General features: G+C 44.0%; 2 protein-coding genes and 1 long non-coding RNA gene across 6 annotated transcripts; 1 reads left to right on the top strand and 2 right to left on the bottom strand.

Annotated features, from left to right (window-relative positions):
- The first annotated feature begins 787 nt into the window (after positions 1–787).
- LOC124695088 (anthranilate phosphoribosyltransferase, chloroplastic-like) lies at positions 788–4711 on the top strand. The gene is made up of 10 exons (XM_047227975.1): positions 788–979; positions 1080–1223; positions 1325–1486; positions 1578–1661; positions 2679–2867; positions 3280–3370; positions 3523–3582; positions 3720–3838; positions 4096–4230; positions 4333–4711. Exons 1-10 carry the CDS (start codon positions 788–790, stop codon positions 4339–4341), a joined length of 1185 nt encoding a protein of 394 aa, XP_047083931.1. The 3' UTR covers positions 4342–4711.
- Positions 4712–5137: 426 nt separating this feature from the next.
- LOC124695087 lies at positions 5138–7121 on the bottom strand. Its single transcript, XM_047227974.1, has 2 exons — positions 6534–7121; positions 5138–5503 (listed from the first exon to the last, which is right to left on the bottom strand). Exons 1-2 carry the CDS (start codon positions 7103–7105, stop codon positions 5386–5388), a joined length of 690 nt encoding a protein of 229 aa, XP_047083930.1. The 5' UTR covers positions 7106–7121; the 3' UTR covers positions 5138–5385.
- Positions 7122–16518: 9397 nt separating this feature from the next.
- Positions 16519–20675, bottom strand: LOC124695085. 4 transcript variants are annotated; one of them, XR_007000528.1, is made up of 5 exons: positions 20302–20675; positions 20026–20169; positions 18975–19827; positions 18808–18882; positions 16519–17984 (listed from the first exon to the last, which is right to left on the bottom strand). It is a non-coding gene; the product is annotated as an uncharacterized LOC124695085 (long non-coding RNA). The 4 variants fall into 4 exon arrangements; XR_007000527.1 differs by having other exon boundaries at positions 18817–18882; XR_007000526.1 differs by having other exon boundaries at positions 18808–19827.
- Positions 20676–20828: the final 153 nt, after the last annotated feature.

The following is a 20828-nucleotide window of genomic DNA, read 5'->3' as shown; positions in this document are numbered from 1 at the left end:
TTAGATGTATGTAGATACAACGAAATATGTAGTTCACCTTACACACTCAACTCCTCAAGAGAGAACCCATCAAGGTCCATGACGGCGTTGTACACGTGTGGGCGTTTCAGTATGGCGGGTGTTACCGATGGCTCGTTGCAATATTATGCACGCCATCAAACACATTGTTACACCGAATTGAGCGATTTATGTCGATACAACGAAAGATGTAGTTCACCTTCCACCCCCTGCCAATACGGTATCAGCTGCACGAACGGTTCTTATCCTAGGGATTTGTTCGTTGTTTTTCACAAAATACACTCGTCTTATAGTTAGTTAGCTGTCGCTCATTTGCTTGCCAAGTCATCCGTCTATACAAATAAAAAAAATCAAGGTTTCAGAAGTGAAGATTATTATTATTATTGAGCCTATGAAACATTTTTGGGTTGAGGTAGGCATGACCCTAGGTACTCCCTCTGTCTTAAATAACCTGGTCAACTTTATCTAAATAAGTAACAAAATATATGTACCAAGGCAAATTTGAACAAATCATTTTTGGAAAGAGAGGTACTGTATATATTTTCATTTAACCCAAAATATAAGTATGTTTGGTCAGCGGAATTTTACTTTCTAGACAGCCCTGCTATGCGGGTTGTTGCAGAAGCAGAGACTGCGCCGGCCGTACGCTGATACGATTTGCCGAGTCAGCAGCCGCATATAAAACTGCTACTCCTAGCCGCAGAGGCGCAGCAAAAGCATCCTCTCCACTCTTCCCCACCAAACCCACGCGCCCCGCCCAAATCCTCCAATGGCGGCCGCCTCGCTCAAGCTCTGCTCCCCCAAACCCCTCGCCTCCGCCCCGACTCCCCGCCTCCGCGCCCCCCGCCCCGCCGCCACCGCGCGGCCCCTCGCCGGCCGCCTCCCGCCGGCCCGCGTCGCCGTGAATCCCGCCACCGCCGCCGCCGTGTCCGGCCCCCCGCGCTGCGCCTCCTTCGAGCAGGTGCGCGCGCGCCGCAATGCCTCCCCCACTCTGTTCCCTTCGTTTTTTCTTCCTTCCGATCGGTGGTTGACCGTTTGGTTTGCGTGACGACGCGCGCCAGGTGCTGGAGCATCTCATCGACGGGACGCACTTCTCGGAGGAGGAGGCGGAGGCGACGCTGCAGCTGCTGCTCGACGAGGACAACGAGGCGCGGATCGCCGCCTTCCTCGTGCTCCTCCGGGCCAAGGGCGAGACCTACGAGGAGGTGCGCGCGCGCGCCTGCGATTTCTGATTTCTGATAACACGCTGACAGAAATGAAGCGAAACTTCTGTAGTCACTGACCTGAGTTCTACCAATTCGTTCAGATCGTTGGGCTTGCCAAGGCGATGATGAACCACTGCGTCCGGGTCGAGGGCCTGCACGACGCCGTCGACATTGTCGGCACCGGCGGCGACGGCGCCGACACCGTCAACATCTCCACCGGCTCCACCATCCTCGCCGCCGCCGCAGGGGCCAAGGTCGCCAAGGTACTGTGGTTTTTTCGCCCCCATCGCTTTTTTTTTGGGGTACAGACAAGTATGTACTGACATGTTTTCCCGTGCGCGTGCGTTTCTGCAGCAAGGGAGCAGGGCGAGCTCGTCGGCCTGCGGCAGCGCCGATGTGCTTGAGGCGCTCGGTGTCAACATCGAGCTGGGGCCCGAGGTATTGCCTTCATGTGTCATACTTTGCCTGCTCCATCTTGTTCTCTCATAATCCGTAGCTTTTTGCGGCCCCTGTGTTCTATCTACAGCCCCTAGCTTGTGCGATCCGAATTAAATATCTGTAAACTGGCCCGTCAAATGTAGATTTCCTGCGACTGGAGCTAGATCGTGACTTGTGGGGACAGAACAGCCTTTTCGTCCCAAATTTCAGTTGGTGTTTTTATTGAGCAGTAATCAAAAGGCAATTTCCTGGCACCTTGACTTTTTAGTACATATGAACCGTGAGCAGAAGTAGCACAGCCATCTTACAACCACCGCGATGAGGAAACCAGGAGCCTCCTCCCCTTTATCTGAATCATTGTGCTGTGTTATGGTTTTTAGATGGACATGTAGATTCAGGCTTTTGACTTTCACCTTTGTATGTTGGTATTCTTTTTCGGGAAGAAGAGGAACAAACTTCAGATCAGTTAAGATCACATTTCACCTGTTTCTGGTCAAAACACGGTTTGACCAAAAATCACTCCATCGGTATATGTCTATGTGACACAAAAATTGTCACTGGGTATGCTTCAGAAGTACTTTTTGATGACATCAGTTTTTGCGTAACATAATGTATGCACTAATGGAGTAATTGGTGGTCACAACCTTTTCTTAACTAGTCAAAATAAACAATCAATTTTGTGTCACGTATACTACATATTAGTGGAGTAACTTTTTGTCACAACATTTTCTTAAGCAGTATGCACCCTATACATATGGAGCTCTGGACAGAGGAATATTATGAAGAACAAACAACACCATTAGTAAACGAGGAATACCTCAGATTCCAGATCCTGTAGCTGTATTGTAGTTGCTCTACCTGAACCTGGATTATTTGCTTATAATATTTATCTTTTCAGTTGTGCATAGAAAGACTAGCTTTCCTTGCACTTCCAATCCAACTTATTATATTTTGCTGCTATGTGCACTTTTAAGAAAACTAGGGGCTAACTTTTGTTATTCACTTTCCTGTTGCAAGGGTATTAAACGATGTGTTAATGAGGTGGGTGTTGGATTCATGATGTCTGCAAATTACCATCCGGCAATGAAAGTTGTCAAACCTGTGAGGAGGAAGCTGAAAATAAAGACAGTTTTCAATATCCTTGGTCCTCTATTGAATCCGGCAAGGGTACCTTATGCTGTTATTGGGGTTTACCATGAGAACATAGTAAGTATCTTGTATCCATCTTGTATTTTCTTGCAGTAATTATAAATACAAAAGGGTAAAAGCAACCATAGTATGTTCTGTGTACACCATTTTTAAATCGGTAACTTAATGATTCACATGATTCTGCGGTCATCATCCAGCGTTGTACCAAATTTTACACGAGTATGTATACAGTTAATTTTTAAGTTAATACATGCTGCATTTATATTGTTATCTTATAAATAAATAAATAAATGAACACGGCCATTAGCCATGTATTGTAGATCTGTTAATGGAGTTTGCCTTCAAATAAGTGGTTCTTCCTTTTCAATGTCTTCAGAAGACATACAGATAGTCCTGTTACAAGCTCTATATGCAATTGTGATTCCATGTAATACTCATTGTTCTAATACATAGAAATTTTTGTTGATAGGTTACCAAGATGGCTAAAGCAGCTCAGAGATTTGGAATGCAGAGAGCATTGATTGTCCATTCAAAGGGTTTGGACGAAATAAGCCCACTTGGTATGGCCACCTACTTAAGCCCATGTCGCTCTATTATTGCACTCACTGTGTTGCTAGAAGTTGATGCGGTTACTCCAGAAATTGCCTTGGAATCTTTTTGGTCAACTGATATATTCTGCATCTAATTGAAGATTATTTCTTAATTTCTGTAGGCCCTGGATATATCCTTGATGTCACTCCTGGAAAGATTGAAAAGATGCACTTTGATCCATGTAAGAGTTTTTCTCCGAATTTATAAAAGAAATGAAGATAATTGTTAGATATGCTTTATGCTAACTTCGAAAATATACAGTGATGATATGCTGAAAAACCTGTAGTCTTACATTATTTTCATTGTATTACAATCCAGTGGATTTTGGCATTCCTCGCTGCACATTACCAGATCTTAAAGGAGGCGATCCTGCATTTAACGCAAAAGTTCTCCAGGATGTTCTTGCTGGTCAAAGAGGTTCAATTGCAGATGCTCTTGTAAGTTCATCCTTACTATTATGTTTTTAGTTATACTATGCCTTGCATACTTCCTGAAGATGACTGCATATTCCTCAGCCAATCTACAGAGTCTGCATTAGGTGGCCCATCTCTTATGTATATTTCTAGAAAGATTTCTTGTACACCTAGGAAGTTAACAGCCCCCTGTGACCTAACATTTTCATAAATCATATATGTCATTTAGAAAACAACTCCTCGTGCACCAAACTTGAACAAATTTCTGCTTTGCTTCATAGGTTCTGAATGCCGCAGCCTCCCTCCTTGTTAGTGGGAAAGTCAAAACTTTGCATGAAGGTGTTGCACTAGCACAAGAGACACAGCGCTCCGGAGTGGCCATCAACACACTCGAGTCGTGGATAAATGTTTCCAATGTAAGTACCGTTTATGTTTACTACGTATTAGTTTGCAAATGGTACACCCACGATTGACCAGCTAAATACAGAGCATGACACCTTCCAAAATCTTGTTGACAGAGCTGTTGATATCGAGGTTGATAGGCCATTGAAGAGTTATACAATAAGACACGGGGTGATGCCAAATAAGGATTATTTTAGTCTATCCATTTCCCCTCATCATCATCTGTATGGCTGTTATTTTGTTTATTGTCACAAATATAGGTGCCATATAGTCTGGTTTATTCATCCAGCAGCAGTTCTGTAGTGTAGAGAAAACCCCATCAGGCTGAGATTGTAAGCTTATTATTGGAACAGGCGTGGCTTTCTGGTCCATAGATGAGGCATCATTTTGATCTTGGTGTTTGTCAAATTATGTTGCATTGCAAGGGTTGAAAGGCAAACTGTTCGCTGGTCGATCTACAGCAGACCTCACTGAATAAATCAATCATTTTTGTCACGATGAACGGGTTACTGAACATGTCACTGCCTGACAAAAGTTATCTTTTCGAGAATGACTGCATGAAAAAGTGATAACGGGATACTGCTGATCAGGCTATTTAACTGTACATTGTACTGTCACGCTTCCTTGTACTTGTATCTGTAGTCCTAGTCTTTCTTAGGATCTGCAGCCAAGCTTGCGTGCCTTTGCTCTCGGCCGTCAGTGCTCCAGTGCTCCCTCCTATATGTACATCACTCTGTGCCCTGAAATACTGAACACACAAGGTAGCTAATGCGGCGGCGCAAAACACACAAGAATCACAGTTTTTTTTAGGGAACAAGAATCAGTTATGACCGGAACATTCACATGCTTTTCTGGTCGAATGTTGCAGGGGATAGATAATACCCCCACTTTGATCTCTTGGTTGTCAAATTATGTTGCATTGCATGGCAGGGAAGGCAAGCTAGCATATATTGGTTCTATACACACAATCAGTCCAGAAGATAAAGAGTCCTTTTCGGACCTCGTATACTACACTCGTACCACTAGAAATTAAACAGCCAAATCGTATCGCGTATGAAGTATGTACAGAACCGCAAACACGTGTGTGCACACCCAGCGTTCGTCAGACCTGCGTTCGTTTTCATGGACGACGTCAGAGAGTAATTGAGACTTTTCTTGGGGAGCAGAGATTAGTTCTTTAGGATTGCCTCAAACTCGCCGCCGGCCGCGTCCCGCCGGCTGGACTTCCGCCACCGCCGGTCCCACGGCATCATCGGCCAGCACTTGACGGAGTCGCTGTCTCTCTCCCTGCAAACAGCACCGGTATTAGACTTTGTTAGGTTTAGCACCGCACTAGCTATATTAGAAAAACAAAACATGATGAAAGTGCTGATTTCTTGGACGCAAAAGTAGATTTTACACTGGATTCGTATGGTAGATATGTTCTTCTAAGTAACTACTTTCTATGCTCTATTCGTTGCCGCTAATTTAATACTATCTCCATTCCGAAATGCAAACCACTTTTCAGAAAGCTAATTCTACAAATGTTTACATTTCAGAACGTAGTTAGTACTAACTTATACGAAATCAGCGACAACGACATGTAATATATAACGGAGGGAGAAGCAGATTGCACTGCCCAAAACGACAAATGCCCCCAAGTCACGCGCATACAGTTGCTTCCATCTTAGTGATCATCTGCAGGTGCAGAGGTTCAGTGTCTCCGCGAGTCACTGTCGCGAGACCTCTCTATCAACATGTAGCTCCCGTGGTGCACAGCACGGATGTGGGTGTGATCAAGCAAGCTGCACACGCCTTACAGCTGGAATAGGATATAGCAGTATAGAGCTAGAATTTAGTCAGTTGCAAATCAGCAGCAGCCTCTTCGCCTATATAGTAGCTGACGTGCTCACCCTAAGTACACTCGCCTTGGAATTGTCGCGCCGTGCGTGCCGGCTTTGGTTTAGCTGCACTGCGTCAACACTCAACACTATCAACGTATTGGCTTGGATCTTCCTACTGCTACAAGACCGAGCCCCAACAATTATCCTGAATGGAGCAAACGAGAACGAGCCGCGTAACGGCTGTAGTCACTGCCCGCGCGCGTACGTAATCCATGATCTCATCGTTACTTTGATGAACTTTAGAAGAAATTTTTTCACTGAAACTCATTGATTTCGGTAGTTACTGAAATGTTTATGAAACCGAAATTTAAAACCATGTGTATGTTTGATGTGCAAGCGAACCCATACCCATCGACCGAGAGGTACTACCGCTAAAAATGGATTACTTATTAGGCAGTACGTTGTCCGATCAATTAATGGCTGAGTTACCGTACCTCTTGTTGGAGTCGTCGTCGGGAACGATGGCGGCCCGGGCGGGGCCGGAGACGGAGGACCCGCGGCCGCCGGTGCGCGGGGCGGTGAAGCTGCGGGTGATGGAGCGGGGCATGTAGAAGTTGAGGAGGACGCTGTCGCTGCTGCTGCGGAAGCTGCTCCTTCCGCCCCCGCTCCCGCTCCCGCTCCCGCTCTCGCTCCGCCGCCTGGAGGAGGAAAAAAGTTTGGTCTTCGCCGCCGGCTGCTGCTCGGACTGCCAACCCGGCCTCCCCAGGGGGCTCGGGATCGGCTCCTTCCTCTCGCTGGGGCTCGGCGGCAGCGGCGGCGTAGGGGGCAGGCCAGCGTTGGCTCCCCCGGAGGCGGCGGTCTTCTCGACGAGGTCGGTGAGGGAGAGCTCGTAGTCGGACTCGGGGAGGCCGTGCAGCATCCCGAGCATCTCGTCCCGCCTCCGCGCGATCTCCAGCGCCCTCGCCGACGGAGACGCGGACCCGTACGGCGTCGGCTGCAGGCTCATCCCCGGCACCCACATGCTCCCCGCCGGTAGTAACCGCCGCTCCGAGCCCGCCTGCAGCATGGCCGGCGCGCGAGACGAGAAGATGGAGAAGGCGACGACGGACTGACCGCGTGTACTACTTGAGAAGGAGGAGAGGCGGTGCGTGTGATGGCGAGGGAGACGACGACGACGAAGCGCCTACATAAGAGGCACGCGGGCGGGCCAGCGATATGGCGGGAAAGCGACGGTTGGATACGTGACGTTGGGATCTACTACTAGAAGGTCTCGCTCGCGCGCTTTTGCTAGGGCGAAAGCATCTCTCGGTGCGGTGCGGGGCGTGCCTTCGGTTGCAAGCATGGAAGTCTTTTCTTCCTAGAATGCAGAGACATGGAAGTCTATGGGAACTCTAGAAGCGGCAGAGCAAGTCTAAAGTGCCCGGTCCGTCATGTGCGACGCTGCAACTGCACCCGGCCAGACTACCTTAAATCGAGAGTATCTTATACGCCCTCTCTAAACGAGGACTTAACAGCTGATATACCCTAAGTTTCTATGGAAGAAAATGGCTTACTCACTGCACCTTATTCCGAGGAAGAAGTGCAGAAGGCTATTTTCCAAATGGAATGCAACAAAGCACCGGGTCCTGATGGATTTCTAGCAGAGTTTTATCAAACTTTCTAGGACACTATTAAAGTGGATCTTCTAGATTTGTTCCGTGCTTTGCATATGGGACAATTAGAATTATTTCATCTAAATTTTGGGGAAGTAATCTTGCTACCGAAAGTTAATGAGGCAGAAAGGATTCAACAATATAGACCTATTTGCCTCTTAAACGTAAGTTTCAAGATTTTCACGAAAGTGGCCACCATTAGACTTAATACGGTTGCGGATCATGTCATTCAGCCATCACAAACCGCTTTCATGCAAGGAAGAAATATCCTTGATGGAGTGACGGTTTTGCATGAGACGGTACATGAGATGCATACTAAGAAATTAAATGGGGTTATTTTGAAATTAGATTTTGAAAAGGCTTATGACAAGGTCAAGTGGTCTTTCCTACAACAGACACTCAGGATGAAAGGTGTTTCTCCTGAATGGCGTGCTTTAATAAATGATTTTGTGTATGGAGGTAGTGTGGCAATTCGGGTTAATGATGACACCGGCCATTATTTCCAAACACGAAAAGGGTTACGCCAAGGGGATCCGTTATCACCTATGTTATTTAACATTGTGGCGGATATGCTGGCTATACTCATAGAGCGGGCCAAGTCTGATGGTCAAATTGAAGGGGTGATTCCACATCTGGTTGATGGTGGTTTATCTATTCTTGTGTACTTGTTTTCCGTACTTTTAGTTCAATAAAGTTAGCCGTGTGCATCTATTGATGCAGAGGCTGGGGCGATGCTCCCATATCGGAAAAAAAATCTATTCTTCAATATGCCGATGATACAATTCTATTTATGGATCATGATCTCGCAAAAGCTCAAAACCTCAAATTAATCTTGGTGGCTTTTGAGCAGTTGTCGGGATTGAAAATTAATTTCCATAAAAGTGAATTGTTCTGTTTCGGTGACGCCAAAGATGATACAGCTCTATATACGAGTTGTTCGGTTGTGGGCAAGGCCAATTTCCTATTCGCTATCCGGGTATTCCAATTCATTACCGGAGACTCACGATTGCTTGAATGGAAAAGCTGTAGAAGAAAGACTACGAAACGCCTTAGTAGTTGGAAAGGCAAATTGCTATCCCCGGGAGAAAGATTGGTACTCATTAATTCGGTACTGACAAATATGGTACTGTATATGTTATCATTCTTCCTTTTGCCAAAAGGAATTCTGCATAAACTCGATTATTATCGATCCAGATTCTTTTGGCAAGGTGATAGCGAGAAAAAGAAGTATCGACTGGTTAAATGAGTGTAGTTTGTAGTCCCAAAGATCAAGGCGGGCTTGGAGTTCATGACCTGGAAGTCAAGAACTCAGCCTCTTCGGGTAAATGGCTTTTTAAGCTCCTTACCGAGGATGGGATTTGGCAAACTATTCTTCGGAGAAAGTATATCGGCTCCAAGACGTTATCTCGGGTGGTTTGGAAACCTGGAGATTCACACTTCGGGCTGGTCTAATGGCGACAAAAAATGTATTTTTTCGTCATGGTACTTTCTCAATTAAGAATGGAGCACGAGATACGGTTACGGGAAGATGCTTGGTTAGACAATGCACCTCTAAGTGAACGAGTATCCTGCGTTGTATAGTATCGTTCGTCGCCAAGGAGATACCATTGCCACGGTAATGGCTACCTCTCCACCGAATGTGACGTTCCGACGAGTTTTGCTAGGACAAAGGCTACCGGCATGGAATACTTTAATTCGAGAGGTTGGGGGATGTTAACCTGTCGCTCGAACCGGATGAATTTAGGTGGAATTTACATGTAGATGGCTCTTTCTCGGTAAAATCTTTATATAGCGCCATACTTCATTCTGATTTACCGGTTGATAACAATAAGAAAATTTGGAAGATGAAGATACCATTAAAAATAAAAATATTTGGATGGTATCTTCGTCAAGGAGTCATCCTCACCAAAGACAATCTTGTTAAGCGGAATTGGCACGGCAATACTAGATGTGTTTTTTGTCATCATGATGAAACTATTAAACACCTCTTCTTCCGATGCCGGTTTGCGAGATCTATTTGGTCTCGTCATCCAAGTAGCGTCTACCTTGTATCCTCCCACTAGTGTAGCCAATGTCTTTGGTAATTGGCTTCATGGAATAGATGCAAGGTTCAAGTTGCTTCTTAGGGTGGGGGCGCTAGCGATTATCCGGGCGCTTTGGCTGAGTAGAAATGACAAGATTTTTAATGACAAAAATTTCTCCTTGTTGCGGGTCATCTACAGATGTACAGGGATTCTTCGTTCATGGTTACCTCTTCAGCGCATGGGGAACCAAGACCTATTTACGGAGGTCCGTACACGATTGGAGGCTACGGCGAGGGATACTTTTTCCCTACATGGGTGGCAGCATAGTCTACGGATTGAAGCCCCACCCACACCTTAGGCGTTATATGATTCATCGTTTCGATATGTATTTCGCCTAGATTTTTTAGTTTGGCATCTTTTTTGAACTCGAGACCTCAAAGAAACGGCTGTGTGCATCCTGGTTATGCAGAGGCTGGATGTAATTGCTTTCTCATAAGTAATAAAGCATCCTTTATCAAAAAAAAAAAAAAATCTGATACGCCCTCAACGACTCTGCTTTCTTGCTGCTATGCACAAGCTATCTTTAGTGGGATTTGCTACCTGAGAACTAAGTTCGAACTCACTCCACGTCATTTAATTTACTTCGTGATTTGTGCTAGTCATCAGTTGTAACATGAGATGCAATTGAGATTTGATGATATCATCTGATTGAGAATGAAACTAGTTCTCAGTCGACTGAGAAATAGTGACACCCATCCTTAGTGCTTTTCGAGTCGTTGGTTTCACGCCAAGCAAGCTGGCTCGTTCGTGGACCGTTTGGAGACTCTGAGGGCTTAGTCACTCCTAGCTAAGGTGTCAAGTGGGGCGGGATGCGGGAAGAAAATTTGCACTGGCTCCTCTTTAATTATTACTTTAATATATAGTGCTCATTTTTGTTGTACACCGGAAGATGCAATGGGAAAGAAGCTCACAAATTGCTACACAATTAATTTACCGAACAACAAATATATAAGCAACATGCACAATCCATGGAACACGAGCACAGTGCACGTGGCGGGCAGCGGAGGAGTGCATGTGAACTATTTCTCTTCTCACTCACTTAGTGGAGCTACAAGAACTCTCCGTATAAGCTGCTCAACTCTCATCCAACGAGTAATATGGAACAAAACTTCAGTCTCAACCTCTGCCATAGATTAATGGGCCATATGAGAATTTCAAAATTTGTATTGGGCTAGGTGTTAAGCCCCACGAGCTAAATTCTAACAATTATCTTACCTTTGGTACATTTTTTATGTTTTATGCTTTTTCATGGCATTTCTTACTTAATTTAAATTATTGAAAATGTGTATTATAAAATAATATACACCATCCTAAAGAAATAATATACACCATCTTTTGTTCATATATGTTTACAAAGAACTGGATTGCCATGGTAGATGTTCTACAAGGATTGTCAAGGTAGAGAAAACACCTCCATGTTTATGATTCTTTTTTTTTGAACAAGAGGAGCCCCGAAGGGCCTGGAAGCTTATATTAAAATCCAAACAGTGGAGGTGTACATTATTACAGAGGACCCCAAAAGAAATATAGAGTAAAACATGAGTCCCCAATATATGCGGAGAAGACCTCGCTAAAAGATGTAAAAAGCAATCGGGTCCTTCCCTATCTCCTCTGCCGAGCCGGAGGTCAGCTGCACCGCCGTCAAGCACCGCCGCGGGGACGAAACCACTTGCTGCAGTGTAGACGTTGTACGCGGCCGCTGACCATGAAGAAGGCCTCCGATGGAGGTTGATAGAATGCCAGAGCTCACCGGCGTTGACAAACGGCACGCAGCCGCCAAGATAAAGTTCGCCGAAATTGGTTCCAAACTTCGGAAGGCCCAGCCAGATGAACTCTCGCCAGCTCCTTCGATGTAGACTAGCCCGCCCTCAATCACAACACTCCTGCCACGGGTGGGAGAAGGCAGGCAGAGATGATTGGAGCAGCAAGAACTCATCACAGTATGGCCACCAAAGACAACACCATCGTCGCCATCTTCATCTTCCTCCTCGCCGCCACGGCCGGCCAGGTCGATGTCGAGGTTGTTGAGGGCGCAGCTTTGCAACCACCAGTGCTTATTGCTGAGGGGCTTGGCAAGAGGAGCATATGATTCCATCCCCAACCATAGGGGCTTGACATCACATATCCTCGGCCAGTCACCGGTGTCGCACCAAGACACCAGGGAAAGAGAGCCCCTGCTCTTCTCCAACACTCCACCAACCTCAATTCGTCTCCCCCACCCCTCACCACCATGGCCGGCCGGTGGAAGGAGGACAAACAGAGAAAGGAAGGAGATCAAGGATAGAGAGCAAACCCTGGGCTTATTGACGGAGATCCATGGGAGATGGTCGAGGGCCGCCGTCTCCGGCCGCCGGAGCTCCTTGTCGCGCCGCCACCACCACCATCTGCTCCAGATCTTGCCCCTAAGATCTGAAACTTGACTCCAAGACCTCCGCAACCTGCCGACAACTCTAAACCTAGACCTATGTACATCACCGGCGCCTCCCCCTCCCCATCTCCGGCCGGCAGCGCCGCCGGAGAAGGGTTGGGTTCAGCCCGGTCTCGTCGGGTCAACGGGCAGAAGAGGGTGGGGGCGGAGAGGGAGGACGAAGAGGAGAGCGGTTCCTGTACGTTCCTTATCAGTTTATGTTTATGATTCTTGCAGTGAGGTTTCTCATGTGTAATCCATATTTTTTCGCGCATGGAATGTGTTCCAGTGGCGGTTATTCAGGTCGACATTGCCATCAGTGATAACTCACTACGGAGCATTTTGCTCAGGTAGTTTCCCTCACCGGTCACCAACGTGCTACATCAGTTGATCTATCATCACCAAACTACATCACTCAGCACTTAACGCTTCGACAGAACCACCGTACCTACTCGCTAAGCTGCTGGCTGCTGCCTGATGTGCTCCTTTACCTTGACCATAACATACACATTTAATACATCAGACATGTTAGCTGAATACCTGGAAACAGATGGGAGAAATTTGACCATCGACATCTTGATGATGCTGACACCCTAACCATTTAGATTAAGCAGAACCAACTTGATAGGCTAAAACACAGTAGCACACTAACACTTTAGGCCCCGCTTGGCAAGCCGTTTCCTTTCCTCCCCGCTTGGCAAGCCAACAATAGTTACTTCTGTCCCGGTTTATAAGTTCTACGTGTATCTCTAGATCGCCAATTTAACCGACGTAACACAAGATATATATTACAAAATACATATCATTGGAAAGTTCAGATGTTCTATTTTTTAATGGTATAATTTTTATAGTGTAAATTTTATATTATATTAGTTAAATTGACAATTTTGGGATACACGTAGACCCTATAAATTTGGCTTTCGCTGCTGAAGCAATTTTGATGAGAGAAGGGTTGGCCTGGCTAATCGCATGGGATGTACCAATGTTGAAGCGGAGTCTGATTCTATGGACGTTGTGCATGCTTGCATGGGAGAATAAGCCTGGTGGGGTGAAGCATCAGCTGTGTTCGCTGATTGTGTAGACCTGATGACGCAGATCGGAAATATTTCTTTTAAATACTATCCACGAGAAGCTAATGAAGTTGCTCACGATTTAGCTAGATCTTGTTTTTTAGATAAAATCTCTTGTAATTGGATAGCTGATCCTCCTAGTTTTGTTTTGAGCAAACTTATAAACGATGCAACTTGTTGGCAATTAACAAAATTCCACAGCAGAGTCCTGCTGTTTCCCTCAAAAAAAGAAAAACAGGGGCATATTTTCCGGGCCACCGACGAGCGTTTTTAGCCTAAAAACATGCGACCAATTTGCACATCACTAACAACTTTTGGGACTGCCGGTGTATTTAGGTCAACATAAAAGAGCGAGCCAAACGGTCAGACTGAGCTCGATCCGAAAATAACTGTGCTCCCAGAAAAAGGTATCAGCCTAAATTACGGCAATCCAAGAGGGCCCTTAGAACCTGTTCAATGCATAGAGTAAGGGCATGAGCAATGGAGGCAGCTGTCCAACTAGGTTTGGATAAAACTTTTGACATATGCATGCCATGTTATGGTTCCATTAATATATCTTTCTCTCAAAAGCTGATTTGGTTTTTCTCTTTCTCTCTCACATTTCCACTCAGTTTATGGCTGAAGAGGCTGTCTCCTGATGAAGAGACTACCTCCTCATCCGAACCTACTTTGGACCACCCGAACCTAACTAAAGTTGTGAGGCAGTACCTCTAGGGCAGTGCATTGGGCATGCCCTAAGTTTGCATTAGAAACATAAGCATGTACAATGTGTACTTCATAATGGGAGCATCCGTCAGCAATAGCACCAGAAACTGTTTTTACTTGTGAGTATATTTGGGACTGACGAGCAAGAATATCATAGGATTGGGATAGGCCTCTCATATGGTTTTTATTGCCTGCTCGTTTTAACTGGTGGTGCGTCAAAGAAGCACTGGCTTGGGATAGGCCTCCTTTGAATTAGGAAGATTTCATTAACGTTGCGCTGAAAAATCCTGGGGCTAGCTCCAGCTCTGTAGGATTGGCTATTTTTGGAGCTATTCCTTGGTTCATCTGGAATTCGCATGATGGCTCGGTCTCTTCAATAATATGGTTTGTTCCTCGCCTCTTAACAATGCGTTCATAGTGGACATGCATGTTGCCGGCTAATTTTTGCAGAGATCATGCCTATATTAGTATATTACCCAAGCTTCAAATAATAACTAGATTTAGATGTGCGCCTTGGCGCACGACCCCGTGGAAACCACACCGAATCGCAGTTTGTATAACAACGGTTATTGACTCGGTACGACTAAAGATGAAATATTAGACAAATAATAATGTTGAACCATGTGTCCAACAACAAATCCATGGCAAACATGTAGATCAATGTCACACATAAATAGTTCTTGAACCAACAAAAAACATTTCGTGCTGACTATCAAGCCTTTCAACCTAAAAGCAACCGACTCAAAGCACAATCTCCAGCTCTGAAAGTATTTCAAGACTCGTGGTCGTCTATCAACTCGATCCACGCGTTCCCGGACTTCCAACCTGATAAACAATTTGAGAAACACTATATTATCCACACATGGAAATCTATTACAAGCGGTAAGTTTAAAGCACACTACAGTTGGTGATTCGAAAGGAAATATAGATGCCACCGAGCACTCAAGTGTTCGAAAAGAAAATATAGAAACAACCGAGCAAGAATGATGACAAAAATATAGATGTGCGCCTTGGCGCACCATCCCGTAAAATTCGCGTCGATATATTTTCCGTAAGAACGTAAAAAAATTTAGTGAAATATTGATAGATACATCCACTTTTTGGTAATTTTCTTTCTCTCATCGAAAGGCATGTGGAATTTTCCTAGTAACATTCCAGCGAATCATCTGTGATTATACTTCTCATCTATACCACCACTGACGGAGGTGGTCACGTTTGCTTCACCTAGTTGTAATACTTCAAACTTCTAACGATGGTGGGTGCCACCCAGTGTAACTTAAACTTGGTTCATTCTCCATCCCCATGTTTATTTCCGACGGTTTGTTATGACGGTGGGAAACACCCGTGTGTTAACTTTGTGACACGCAACCAAAGTTGTTGACTAAAAAATGATGATCAGAAGTATATTTTTGTTTTTTTATTGAAAAACAAAGTCATTTGTAAAATAGTATCTCAAAGTGGCCCTGTTTTGAACTATGTTTTTAAATATATAGATTTTTCATTTTTTTTTTGAACTTATATAGATTTTTCATTTAGTTTAATGATTACGTAATGGGCCTATTTATCTCTCTCCTCTTAGTCGCCTCTGTTCTTTTCAATCTCCACACGGCCGATCCAAAAAAAATCCCCATATGTCTCGCAGTCTCCCCTGTCCGAGTCACTCCAGTAGCTGACGACCACAACCTATCTCCCTCTTCACCATAGCCATGGCTTCCTAATTGCTGGTTGCCCCCCTCTAATCTCTGGTCCCCCTCTGCTGTGTGGATATGTGCTTAGGCACTCCCGGTGTACGACGTGCATCGCTGGGGAAGCGACAAGGCTAGTATGAGACGCGGTCGTAGCGCAGCCTGGATCGAACTTGCAAGATTGGCCAGCGGCTGACTTTTGGCGATCGAACATCTTTAGACTCCTTGGGAGCTGCAGGTGCGGTGGTGGCTCATGTCGTTGCTCTGTTAAATGTGAATTTGTGCCAATCCATAGCTTGTAGAAGCTCACACCGAAGCTTTTTGAATCATCGCAGATAGCGATATGGGACAGAACTGAAGAGGAAATGCATGGAAGTGCTGATTTACCTTCTGAATACCATCACAAATCAGTTCTCAAAGGAAACTATTATAGTTACAGTGCTCATTCGTAACCGAGGCAAGTTTTTATGCCTTTACATTGTCTGCTTTTCTCAGAAGCTTGCCTGTAATTATCTCCTTAGATGATTGCTGAAATAGTCTTACAAATTAGTATTGACAAGTTCAATTCTGAAACTTTTCAGTAGTACCAATTTAGTGGCACTTCCTCAATCTGGGTAAGGCTTATAGATTTTGTCCCATGCTAATTTAAATTCTTAGTTTAGACCTTAAGAGAAATGGATAAGTTCCGTAAGTGGTTAATTAATTTTTCAGGCATGGTGAGGAGCAAGGACCTAAACATATTTAAGGCATATGAACAGAACTAAAAAAACATTATGCTGGAACTGGAAACATGTGAACGTTGTAATTGCAATTGAGTGCTTTCATTAGGAAATATAAGGAACATCCTTAACCAAAATCAAGGGATGGCCCAGCACATGAAAGAATAGAGATTTAGGGACGAGGACAACCATTTGCATCACTTACAACACAAGAAATCAAGAGAAACAAATAATGAATCAGTTAAGCAACAACCAAGTGCTTGATCTGTTTCACCGGGCATGCAACCAGCATAAATAAAGTCACAAAGGAATTGAAAAGAAAATACAGATTATGCCTTCCTAGTGTTCTACTGTGAGAACATCTTATGATCCCAGCAATTGCAAGGCATTGTGCAATTCATGAGATAAGAGAATTCAACTCGCCAAATTTTGGTTCAGACTGGGTGACTTGCCTACTTTTCTGGACAATCTCAACTCGTTTGGATTCTAGAGCATGATCAATCACTGGTAATCATCTAGCCAGGAGGCTGATAAATCTGAGATCTACAAAGAAAGAAATGCAGAATTGAAGAATATAAACATTAAACTCAGGAATGAGAAATTACTACATGGCCATTTTAAATATAAAAAGAAGCTAAAAGTCCCATGGTGTTGTAGTCCTCAATCTTTCTAGCATGCAAAATATTGCACTCTAGAGCATGGTGGCGTTCAAAATACATATTGCATAAAAATCTAATATCCCAATATAAAATAGCACTACCATGCATTATGTCCACTTGTAGATAGACCAGGATTGCTTGCAGCTTTATATCACATCAAAAAAAGAATCTGATCAGTTAACTAATTACAATAAAAACAGAAGTAAAAAAAATAAGAATGTATGTATTATTGTTACAGTGGCATGCTTTAGCTTCATAATTTCCCAATGTACATGCATTGCTTTGGCCCACCGAATGCATATATTTGAACTTAGACAATACCACAACATTTTTATACCAATAGAATTCAGAGATCATGCCATGTGAAGAAGATAAATAGGCCTAACTATGCTCTTCATTGTACGAAATAAAAAGAGAAAGAACTCCAGTACATGATATAAATATAAAATAGTAGAAATGAATATTGATAATTCCATATTTTAGTAGGCAGTATGACTATTATATGGGGCGCATAAAGCTATGAACTAACCTAGCTTCATCCCAACCTATAAAAAATGCATGCACATAGGGACTGGAGGAGCAGCCTAAAAAAGAAGCTACAAACATAGCAATACATTATTGGTTGATGCAAACAATTGACACAAAAAACTACAACTGAAATATCATATCAGGAAACTAAAAATAATTCATTAGAAATAGCTGAAACTAAAAATAATTCATTAGAAATAGCTGAAACTAAAAATAATTCATTAGAAATAGCTGAAACTAAAAATAATTCATCGAGAAGGTGTCACCCAAGCCGTCTCTGCATCGAGAAGGTGTCAGCCCAAGCCGTCTCAGCATCCAGAAGGTGTCACCCAAAGCCGTCTCGGTAACCCAGGATTCATAAATTTCTTCACCAAACCGATAAGTACACTTCAGTGTGTTGAACTCAAGCATATTCATCAGGCATCATCTCGCACACCTAGAAAAGAACGTAAGAAAGGTCATCACAGAAAAATTACTGAGCATACTAAATATTTAATAGCTTTCTAAGCTATAAACAAAAAAAGATATGCAATAAGAGCTGAGAGGAAGTATGACCGGAGTAGTTGTATTTGTACCTAAAGTTGGGGATCGCCTAAATTTACCACCAGGGGCAACAACAATCGTTGTTACCACTCTTGTGACATGAAACCTAAGTTGTTTCTAATAGCTAGCATTGGCTGCTACCTTTGCGAAGGAGGAGACACGGAGAGGACTCCGATCAGTTTCTGTATTCAGACAAACATTGGCTGCTACCTCTACAGTTATGGGTACAAATAATACGATCCGGGTAGGGGTGGGGTGGGGGGGGAGGGAGGTATCGACAACTGTACTGAAACTAACATGAGAAAATACACGTACAGACATATGCCATAAATCAATCATGTGGCATAACACAACATTATAAATCCTCGAACCTGTCATTAGTATGCAGTATACTATTTCATAGTGACCTTGACTTTCCTCTTAATTAGAGGAACATGCACCAGTAGAGCCCGCCATCACAGTAAATCAATATCACTGAAGTGAAGGCATAAAAACAAGACCATTTCCATGTAAAAGGACAAAGGTCGAATATATTTTAGGTGCTTGAAGTGAATGCAAGCAAATATATTTTAGGTTCATAAAGTGATGGCAGCAAGTAAACTACTGTATTATATCGCAAAGAAAGCTTAGTAATATGCAGCTGCAAAGATTCCAAAATATATGTTGCGAAAAATTAACATATGCCATTTTTTAAATCTATGTATATAAGAATTCACCTATTACACCTGTTTAATAAATTGGAGCTAGATACTCCCAATCTGCAAACGAAGACTGCAGCCATGCTCCAGCCGCTGCAACAAATACATAGCCTCTTAACCAGCAAGATGTGCGGGGATCATCAAAGAAATGAAATGCAGCTAAAGCTCAAAAAGAGAAACTGAACCTTCACTCTCAGGATTTGGAAGTAGAACACAGTAAGAAATTCTCCACCTGGTTGAAACACAAATTGAGGCATGGTAACCGCTGTAATTTTTTTATTTACCTTGTTAAAGTACAAACAGATCCACATAAAAAACTAAACACATGACTCATGTAGAGAACAGTTTTGGGATGAAACCATGTAAGCATTTTCAAGGTGTGAATCTTAACAGGCTCTGCAATTAGCATAAGAAAACCAGGGATGATATTTGACTTCCTCTTATATCAATAGGAGGGTAAAATGTGGTCACTGATGCCACTCCACCTCCCCCCTTTCAATTCATCTAGACAACTGAATTTACCAAAAAAAACAATGTTAAGCTTGAGGCAACAACATGTCAATATACACGATGTATGGATCCAAGATTTGTAGCCACACCAGCAAATGAGGAAAAAGGAAATAGCCTTCATATAAAATGGCTTAATTCTTACAATGGACATGGAGAGGATTAGAGAGTAACATTTGCCAATGACAACCCTGTGACTAAATTTCTAGAGATAGTTCAAAGAAACAAAGAAGGAACATGCTCACATTGGCTGGCTCATTGATGTGGTGAAGAGGAAATGCTAATTGACCTGCAAGGATAGAATGGAGGCAACAAAATTATGAGATAATTACTGACATGAGGTTAAAAGTCATAGGAAATAAAAATCATATTAAAATAACACAAAACGTGCAGCTTATGGCCTGATGACAAATTGTGGTTTAGGGACAACTTTGACATGCTAATTTTATGTGTAAATTATGATAATCCAACCATGACTTGTACTCGCAGTGGGTGTGTTATTGATGTGGCGCGGAGGAAATGTCAATTGACCTGCATGCAAGGACAAAATGGAGCCAACAAAATTATGAGTAGGATGAATATATTAGGTAAATTGCAGAAAATAGGCATATGAGTAGGATGAATACTACATAGACTAATCTTCTTCTAGACAGCAACTCAATTGTCTTTTCATGAGGAACAACTTGTGGGCGTAAATAAAAAAGAGAGAGAGGGAGGAACCTGTAGTACCTAGGGTTTGGGAATTTTTAACAACAATAGCATGGAGGTGAGGAATCACCCCGCGCCTCCCAAGGGGTTCAGAGAGAGGATGAACATGCCATAGATCTAGGGACTAACATGAACTATTCCTTCAGACTGAATCTCATTTTATCTCTGAAATAGAAAAGCATAAGTTTCAATACAAATGAATAATTCAGTGTTCCCGCTGAGATAAACATCACTGAAACAAAACTTGCTAAAAAAAATTAGGAGCTTCCCAATCAAGCAAGGGCCAAACCAACAAACCTTGCAGATCCACACTCCGGCTGTAGACCCCTTCTAGGATCTGCACTAGCATACATGATTTGGGGATTAGAAAAACAGAGAGGAGAAAGAAGATCTTGGGCACCTGTGTTCCGTATGAGTTTGGACGTGGCAGTCCTTTGCCGCTACAGGCCTGACCGCGCCCCGTCGCCGGGTCCGTGAGGCGGCCAGCGCTGCCACCAGGTGGCCGTCTTCAACTACCACCCCGACGGCTCCCTGCAGTGGTTGCTGCTCCATGTCGTGCTCCACTTCCTTGCCATCCAGGTTACCAAAAACCAGAAATCCTAGCGCTTGTTCCTCCGGCTGGCTTGGACGAGCAGCGTGCCGCACGGCAGAAGGTGGGAGAGAGGAGAAGAACCAGTGGGGAGGGGAGGGGCGGGATGGGAGGGGAGGAGGAGGGGGAGGAGAGGAAGGAGACGAAGGGGATTGGGGAGGGAGGATGGGTGGGTGGCGGCGGCGGTGGTGGCGGCGGCGAGGACGGAGCGGGTTGGAGGAGAAACCAGAGGGGA

The sequence above is a fragment of the Lolium rigidum genome, chromosome 3 (genome assembly GCF_022539505.1).
Source record: "Lolium rigidum isolate FL_2022 chromosome 3, APGP_CSIRO_Lrig_0.1, whole genome shotgun sequence".
NCBI lineage: Eukaryota > Viridiplantae > Streptophyta > Magnoliopsida > Poales > Poaceae > Lolium > Lolium rigidum.
This window is presented reverse-complemented; position numbering and strand designations above follow the sequence as displayed.